Below are 9,227 nucleotides of genomic sequence, written 5' to 3' on the forward strand. Positions count from 1 at the left end.
TATGAGAGTAGATTTCCATCCTCATTCAGTAACTGACCAACCAAAAATAATTGTATTCTCAAGCCAGTTACGAAAAGAGACTTATTTTTTAATAAATAGTATATCTAGTCTGGAGACTAATTATGCGCAATCACCTTCTCGTGATGATCCCCTTGAAGCACGTGCCTGGGGGCGGGACCCAGTCGTCTAACCTTGTTACCTGTGTACACAGTCAGCACATATTGTTACACACATTGGCACTAGGATGAGATTGAACGTTTCCAACTTGCTGATTGACACGAACCATGTGTCAGCGTTTGGCAAGTATTAAGGATACTTTCTATTCGAGTCAAATGAAGCTGCTACCACTCCTGTGGTATCACAAGCTAGCTAGGTAAGCGAACTTGATAACATTTGCTACTGTGCTAGCAAGAAAAGCAGGACAACATTCTGCTATCCAGCTAACTAGTAGCTCGGGTAGTGCTAACTAGCTATGACGCTAATAATGTCTTAAATATCTAGCTATTACTAATAGCTAAACATTTTGTTTGCCTGAATGGCTATTTGTCGCTGAGCTTCCCTATTTCACTGGCAAGATGACAGTCCACACTGCAAGGTCTCCCTTATAATGTATTTGACAGTTTGTTCCTGTTTCCAGGTGGACTCCCTGGGTGCTGGTGTAATCTGGAAGCTACGTGCCAGTTTCATAGCTTGTTGAACTTTGGAAGTTAAGTTTTTTTTTTCTCCCAGTGTTGGATTGATGTTGTTGCAGTTATGTCAGAGGCCGTGTGTGTATGTATGTATATGTATGTGTGTGTGTGTATATATATATATATATTACACACACACAAATGATATAGGATCTATAACTTTGTTCTGTTCCATCCTCAGCAGCAGAGGAAGGTTGGGTTATCAAACAGGAGATCTTCCAGTCAGGTGGACCCAGCACTCTCCCAGAGAGGGTCCACAGGAAATGGCCACACCCAGCTCTTCCTGTGTCTCTGAAAGGATGGAAGAGAGGGAGGCCCATGTCGTCCGGATCAAAGAGGTGCCTGATGACTGGGGGGGATCTGATTACCCAGATGATTACATCCCCATAATGAGCCAGAGTCGTCTGGAGAGATTGAAGTCACATCATGGGGCCAGTGAGCTTCTTCCTACAGTACCAGCACCATGGACCAGGAAAGAGCAGCACCTACTCCCAAGGTCAGTAATACCCACCCAGGGAACAGAGCATGCTGTGGGTGCCCTCAAGGACAGCCACTACGGCCTGATGATCAACACAACAGCAGAGCTGGTGTCAAACCCTACAGCTACCCACACTGTGGGAAGAGCTTCCCTCAGCTCCGAAATCTGAAAGACCACCAGAAGTGCCACCACACAGGGAAGAAGGCCTTCACCTGCTCCCAGTGTGGTATGGGTTTTGTGCACATGTGCCACCTCAGGGTACACATGCAGTGCCACACGGGGGAGAGGCCGTTCAGCTGCTCTCAGTGTGGGAAAAGCTTCAGCCTTCAGAGCGGCTTGAAGAGACGCAGGGTCCTTCACACTGCAGAGATACCTTACCACTGGTAACAGATTCAATTCTAGAGCGGTCCTGAAAAGACATGAACAGAGATGCAGCAAGGTAGACCTTTGAGATGAGGCAGGTTGATTGATTGGGGGGGGGGCTGGGCTATGTTCAATGTATCTATTAGTTGCTGATTCATTTAATGTTGAAAGGAATAAAACTCTTTGAATAAATTATTCTCATCATTTCTTAAATGATTGATCACACAGTGTTATTTAATTGTTACATACACACACATCTTAAAAGTAAAAGAGTAATAAGCAAGTAGCCTTGTCTGAGCCCGAATGGCCCATAGAGCAACTTAGGCATAAATACTTGTGGAACTGTGCTTTAGACAGATTGTCACATCAAAAAATATTTACCAGATCTGTGCAATTGCATTGGCAGTATCATCACCTTGATGTCACAGATCAGTGGGGGAGGGACCCATCCTCTACAGTCTAGTTAAGTATTAGTCGAGCTATAATGTATAATCTGTGCTATTATATACAGTAGTGTTCGGGAAACGAAGCTTCCTGAAGCATTGAGCATTTCAAGCTAATTGGGTCGAAAATATGTTAATTACTCTTGGCTTTGATCAACACGTACACTAGTGGCAGCTGCTGGTCAAAATAATTTAGAATAGCCAAATTATTCTAGTTTACGTCGCACGCGCTGGGTAGCCGTAGATAAAATCTTTGGGGTAACTTTTTTTGTCTTCTACAGAAACAAATCAGGTGGTCGTTCGACAAAACGACGATTCGGACGTCATTGATCACGTGCTTCTGACAAAGCAAGAAAAGCAACAGCACACTGCTTCGAGATAAACTGCTTAGCGATTTCTACGCATGCTTCGGAGTTCCGGTATAAAACGTGACATCACATATAGAGTAGCTGCCTGTCTCTTACCTCTGTGTGCAGTTCTAGTAGAGATAGGTAGGAGGTTTTGTAACGAGTTGATTTGTTGACGCACACCAAAAAATAACGTTTGGAAAGTGGTAAGTATATTTTTGTTTGTGTCAAATGGTCAGAAGCTGCTACACAACCCTGTGTTATTAGCTTAGTTAGCTAGGTGCTATTAGAAACGCGGGTGTATTTACATTCTACCGTTGTTTTCGATTGTATTGGGTGGCACAGAAACAGTCCAGGGGAAACCAAGAGTAAAATAAAATTCAATTTCAACTTACTGTGCAGGAGGGCAGGACGGTTAGTCATTATGGTGGGGGAATTTGAGACGTATCTAAATTATTGTATTATTAAACAGTATGTAAATACACATGCGTTGCTTAAAGCACCTAACGTTACTAGCAAGCAAGCTTGAAATGCGATAACGTTATGTAGTTTACCTAACCACAGCCAAACGTGGTGTAAGTAAGGGTTTATTAATTTGTTTGTCACAGTCATGTTTCAGGGCTAACTTATTGATAGGTGAACCTTTTATTACTGACAAGATATTTAAAGCACATTAAGACCACATTTAATGTATTTGACAGCTTGCCCATATTTCTAGGAGGAAGAGAGACCTGACTCTGGGCACTGGTGTGATCTGTAGGAGGCTAAATCCAAGTCTTTCCATTATAGTGAACCAAACTGGGAAACAAGGGGGGCAGCTCATCCATAGCAGACTGTGAACTCTGGGACTGGTACAAATAAGGGAAGGGGGGTTGATTTTCCAGTGTTGGATTGATGTTGCAGTTATGTCAGAGGCCATCCTCACCTTCCAGTACCAGCTCAATGGAGTCATGGAAACAGTCCTCAAAACTGCTGTGCATGAGATCACTCGGCTGGTGAAGGACAGCTTCCTGAAGGAAGTGACATGGAGCAAGCAGGAAGTGGACGTCTTGAAGGAGAGGCTGCAGCAGTGTGAGCAGAGATGGAGGGACGGCGAGGAGGAGAGGAAGAGAGCAGTTGAAGAGAGAGAGCAGAAAAAGAAGAGGGAAGAGAGAGAGCCGAGGGGGATGTGTAGAAGATGTGGTTGTGCTGGAGACACTGAGGAGAGGGAAGAGGCTCTGTTAGGTGAGTGAGGAGCGATATACATACACACACACACACCTGATATAGGAACTATAACTTTGTTCTGTTCCATCCTCAGGAGCAGAGGAAGGTTGTGCTATCAAACAGGAGATGTTCCAGCCAGGTGGACCCAGCACTCTCCCAGAGAGAGAATGTCCACAGGAAATGGCCGCACCCAGCTCTTCCTGTGTCTCTGAAAGGATGGAAGAGAGGGTGGTCCATATCAAAGAGGAGTCTGATGACTGGGGGGACTTGGTTACCCAGATGATCACATCCCCAGATTCTCCAATGATGAGCCTGAGTCATTTGCAGCGATTGAGCTCACATCCTGGGGGATGGACCAGTGAGCCTCTACCTCCAGCACAATTGGCCAGGGACCCTCCACCACTACCTCTACCTCCAGCACCATGGACCAGGAAGGAGCAGCACCTACTCCCAAGGTCATTGATACCCACCCAGGGGACAGAGCATGCTGTCGTGGCCCTCGAGACTAGTCCTAATGGCCTGAGCATCAACACAATGGCAGAGCTGGGGGTCAAACCCTTCAGCTGTCCACACTGTGGGAAGAGTTTCCCTCAGCTCCGAAATCTCAAACACCACCAGAAGTACCACCACACAGGGAAGAAGGCCTTCACCTGCTCCCAGTGTGGTAAGGGCTTTGTGTACATGTCCCACTTCAGGGTACACATGCAGCGCCACACGGGGGACAGGCCATTCAGCTGCTCTCAGTGTGGGAAGAGCTTCAGCCTTCAGAGTGGCTTAAAGAAACACAGGGTCATTCACACTGCAGAGATCCCTTATGTGGTGGAAATTAAATATTAATTACATACTATACTGTTTAATTAGACATACTATGCTGTTTTTACTTTAGATAATTGTCTACTGTTATGTTATTTTACTGATACAGGCTTGTCTTGTGACTTAGTCATAAATCTGAGCGTACAGATTTATGAGCTGCTTGGATGTGACACAGTATGTGACCTCCTGTGTTTACGATCGGCAGGAATTTAGCTATGTGGGATTTGCAGGGAGGAACAGCAGAGTGGAGGCAATATCAGCTATCATGATCTACACAGATGAACTAAATTACTTCTTACAACTCTGTTCCCAGGGCCTGTTTCTGCACATCTGCTAACTGTCAAAGATAAAAGGATGTACTTTCTATAAAAGGTCGAAAGACAGCTCTGTTCATGGAGCTTTTCAACTCTGACTATTTTTTGTGATGGTTGATTGCTTAATTTTTGCAAATCTTAATTGTTTTGAAGAATAGTCTTTCTCCTTTTGGTTAGAAATACTACCATACTTACTGTTGCACGGAATGTGGGAACAGATTCAATTCTAGAGCAGACATGAACAGATTCATGCAGCAAGGTAGACCTTTGAGCAGAAGCAGGTTGATTTAGAAAAATAGAGTGGGGAAAGTACACGTGGGCAGTTTATGTTCAATGTGTTGTTGCTGACGCATTTAATGTTGAGAGGAATAAAACTTTGAATAAATTATTCTCATCCTTAAATGATTTATCAGTGTTATTTGTTACACACATCTTCAAAGTAAGAGTAATAATCAAGTAGCTTGAATGCCCCTTAGAGGAACTTATTCTGTCACATAAATACATCCCCCCCCAACTTTATTTAGGCAGGTTGAGAACAAGTTCTCATTTAAATTTGCGACCTAGCCAAGATAAAGCAAAGCAGTTCGAGACACACGAGTTACACATGGAGTAAAAAACAGTCAATAATACAGTAGAAGTATATATACAATGTGAGCAAGGGAGGTAATTGCAAAAGGCTATGGTGGCAAAGTAAATAGAATATAGCTGGAATGGTAGATTTGCAGTCGATGAATGTGTGAATTAGAAGTAATGGGGTGCAAAGGAGCAAAATAAATTCAGTAGGGGAAGAGGTAGTTTGGGCTAAATTATAGATGGGCAATGTACAGGTGCAGTAATATGTGAGCTGCTCTGACAGCTGGTGCTTAAAGATAGTGAGGGAGATAAGTGTTTCCAGTTTCAGAGATTTTTGTAGTTCGTTCCAGTCATTGGCAGCAGAGAACTGGAAGGAGAGGCAGCCAAAGGAGGAATTGGCTTTGGGGGTGACCAGAGATACCTGCTGGAGCGCGTGCTACAGGTGGGTGCTGCTATTGTGACCAGCGAGCTGAGATAAGGGGGGACTTTAGCTAGCAGGGTCTTGTAGATGACCTGGAGCCAGTGGGTTAGGCGACGAGTATGAAGCGAGGGCCAAACAACGAGAGCGTACAGGTCACAGTGGTGGGTAGAATATGGGGCTTTGGTGACAAAACGGATGGCACTGTGATAGACTGCATCCAATTTGTTGAGTAGGGTATTGGAGGCTATTTTGTAAATGACATCGACGAAGTCAAGGATTGGTAGGATGGTCAGTTTTACGAGGGTATGTTTGGCAGCATGAGTGAAGGATGGTTTGTTGCGAAATAGAAAGCCAGTTCTAGATTTAACTGGAGATGTTTGATGTGAGTCTGGAAGGAGAGTTTACAGTCTAACCAGACACCTAGGCATTTGTAGTTGTCCACATATTCTAAGTCAGAACCATCCAGAGTAGTGTTGCTGGGCGGGCGGGCAGGTGCAGGCAGCGATCAGTTGAAGAGCATGCATTTAGTTTTACTTGTATTTAAGAGCAGTTGGAGGCCACAGAAGGAGAGTTGTATGGCATTGAAGCTCGTCTGGAGGGTTGTTAACACAGTGCCCAAAGAAGGGCCAGAAGTATACAAAGTGGTGTCGTCTGCGTAGAGGTGGATCAGAGACTCACCAGCTGCAAGATCGACATCATTGATGTATACAGAGAAGAGAGTTGGCCCGAGAATTGAACCCTGTGGCACCCCCATAGAGACTGCCAGAGGCCCGGACAACATGCCCTCCGATTTGACACACTGACCTCTATCAGAGAAGTAGTTGGTGAACCAGGCGAGGCAATCATTTGAGAAGCCAAGGCTATCGAGTCTGCCGATGAGGATGTGGTGATTGACAGTCGAAAGCCTTGGCTAGGTCAATGAATACGGCTGCACAGTATTGTTTCTTATCGATGGAGGTTAAGATATCTTTAAGGACCTTGAGCGTGGCTGAGGTGCACCCATGACTAGCTCTGAAACCAGATTGAATAGTGGAGAAGGTGCTGTGGGATTCGAAATGGTCGGTAATCTGTTTGTTGACTTGGCTTTCGAAGAATTTAGAAAGGCAGGGTAGGACAGATAGGTCTGTAGCAGTTTGGGTCAAGAGTGTCCCCCCCTTTGAAGAGGGGGATGACCGCAGCTGCTTTCCAATCTTTGGGAATCTCAGACGACATGAAAGAGAGGTTGAACAGGCTAGTAATAGGGGTTGCAACAATATCGGCAGATAATTTTTAGAAAGAAAGGGTCCAGATTGTCTAGCCCGGCTGATTTGTAAGGGGTCCAGATTTTGTGGCTCTTTCAGAACATCAGCTGACTGGATTCGGGAGAAGGTGAAATGGGGGAAGGCTTGGGCGAGTTGCTGTGGTGGGTGCAGTGCTGTTGACCGGGGTAGGGGTAGCCAGGTGGAAAGCATGGCCAACTGTGGAAAAATGTTTATTGAAATTCTCAATTATAGTTGATTTATGAGTGGTGACAGAGTTTCCTATCCTCAGTGCAGTGGGCAGCTGGGAGAAGGTGTTCATATTCTCCATGGACTTTACAGACCCCAGAACTTTTTTGAGTTTGTGTTGCAGGAAGCAAATTTCTGCTTGAAAAAGCTAGCCTTAGCTTTCTAACTGCCTGTGTATATTGGTTTCTAACTTCCCTGAAAAGTTGCATATCACAGGGCTGTTCGAAGCTAATGCAGAACGCCATAGGATGTTTTTGTGTTGGTTAACGGCAGTCAGGTCTGGAGAGAACCAAGGGCTATATCTGTTACTTGTTCTACATTTCTTGAATGGGGCATGCTAATTTAAGATGGTGAGCATGTAAAAAAGAAAGCAGGCATCCTCTACTGACGTGATGAGGTCAATATCCTTCCAGGATACCCGGGTCAGGTCGATTAGAAAGGCCTGCTCACTGAAGTGTTTCAGGGAGCGTTTGACAGTGATGAGTGGAGGTTGTTTGACCGCTGACCCATTACGGATGCAGGCAATGAGGCAGTGATCGCTGACATCTTGGTTGAAAACAGCAGAGGTGTATTTAGAGGGCAAGTTGGTTAGGATGATATCTATGAGGGTGCCTGTGTTTACAGCTTTGGGGTGGTACCTGGCAGGTTCATTGATAATTTGTGTGAGATTGAGGGCATCAAGCTTAGATTGTAGGATGGCTGGGGTGTTAAGCATGTACCAGTTTAGGTAACCTAGCAGCACGAGCTCTGAAGATAGATGGGGGGGCAATTAGTTCACATATGGTGTCCAGAGCACAGCTGGGGGCAGAGGGTGGTCTATAGCAGGCGGCAACGGTGAGAGACTTGTTTTTAGAGGTTGGTTTTTATAAGTAGAAGTTCAAATTGTTTGGGTACAGACCTGGATAGTAGGACAGAACTCTGCAGGCCATCTCTGCAGTAGACTGCAACACCGCCCCCTTTGGCCGTTCTATCTTGTCGGAAAATGTTGTAGTTAGAGATGGAGATACTCACCATCCAGTACCAGCTCAATGGAGTCATGGAAACCGCTGTGCATGAGATCAATCGGTTGGTGAAGGACAGCTTCCTGGAGGAAGTGACACAGAGCAAGCAAGAAGTGGACGTCTTAAAGGAGAGGCTACAGCAGTGTGAGCAGAGATGGAGAGACAGAGAGGAGGAGAGAAAGAGGAGGGAAGTTGAAGAGAAAGAGCAGAGTGGGATGTGTAGGAGATGCGTTTGTGCTGGAGACACTGAGGAGATAGAAGAGGCACTGTCAGGTGAGTGAGGAGAGATGCACACACACACACGATATAGGATCTATAACTTTGTTCTGTTCCATCCTCAGGAGCAGAGGAAGGTTATGTTATCAAACAGGAGATGTTCCAGCCAGGTGGACCCAGCGCTCTCCCAGAGAGGGTCCACGGGAAACGGCCACACCCAGCTCTTCCTGTGTCTCTGAAAGGATGGAAGAGACAAAGGCCCATGTGGTCCATATCAAAGAAGAGCCCAATGACTGAGGGGACTTGGTTTCCCGGATGATCACATCCACAGTTTCCCTCATAATCAGCCTGAGTCGTCAACAGAGATTAGGCTCACATCATGGGGGATGGACCAGGGAGCCTCTTCCTCCATTACCATTGGCCAGGAAGGAGCAGGACCTTCTCCCAAGGTTAGTTAAACCCACCCAGGGGACAGATCATGCTGTGGGGGGCCACGAGGACAGCCCCTACGGCCTGATGATCAACACAACGGCAGAGCTGGGGGTCGAACCCTTCAGCTGCCCACACTGTGGGAAGAGCTTCCCTCAGCTCTGAAACCTGAAAGACCACCAGAAGTACCACCACACAGGGAAGAAGGCCTTCACCTGCTCCCAGTGTGGTAAGGGCTTTGTGTACATGTGCCACCTCAGGGTACACATGCAGTGCCACACGGGGGTGAGGCCGTTCAGCTGCTCTCAGTGTGGGAAGAGCTTCAGCCTTCAGAGCTGCTTGGAGAAACACAGGGTCCTTCACACTGCAGAGAGGCCTTACAACTGCACGGACTGTGGGAACAGATTCTATTCTAAACTGGACCTGAAAATACATGAACAGATTCAT

General features: G+C 46.0%; 1 protein-coding gene across 4 annotated transcripts; it reads left to right on the top strand.

The window, feature by feature from the left end:
• The first annotated feature begins 2,116 nt into the window (after positions 1–2,116).
• On the top strand, positions 2,117–5,055 carry LOC135545754 (zinc finger and SCAN domain-containing protein 21-like). Of its 4 annotated transcripts, none has more exons than XM_064973589.1 (3): positions 2,117–2,526; positions 3,224–3,544; positions 3,621–5,055. In XM_064973589.1, exons 2-3 carry the CDS (start codon positions 3,226–3,228, stop codon positions 4,361–4,363), a joined length of 1,062 nt encoding a protein of 353 aa, XP_064829661.1. In that variant the 5' UTR covers positions 2,117–2,526; positions 3,224–3,225; the 3' UTR covers positions 4,364–5,055. The 4 variants fall into 4 exon arrangements, with proteins under 4 accessions (XP_064829661.1, XP_064829659.1, XP_064829658.1 ...); XM_064973587.1 differs by having other exon boundaries at positions 2,120–2,526; positions 3,022–3,544; XM_064973586.1 differs by having other exon boundaries at positions 2,120–2,526; positions 3,039–3,544.
• The last annotated feature ends 4,172 nt before the right edge of the window (positions 5,056–9,227 follow it).

This window comes from Oncorhynchus masou, chromosome 9 (genome assembly GCF_036934945.1).
Source record: "Oncorhynchus masou masou isolate Uvic2021 chromosome 9, UVic_Omas_1.1, whole genome shotgun sequence".
In the NCBI taxonomy this organism is placed as follows: Eukaryota; Metazoa; Chordata; class Actinopteri; order Salmoniformes; family Salmonidae; genus Oncorhynchus; species Oncorhynchus masou.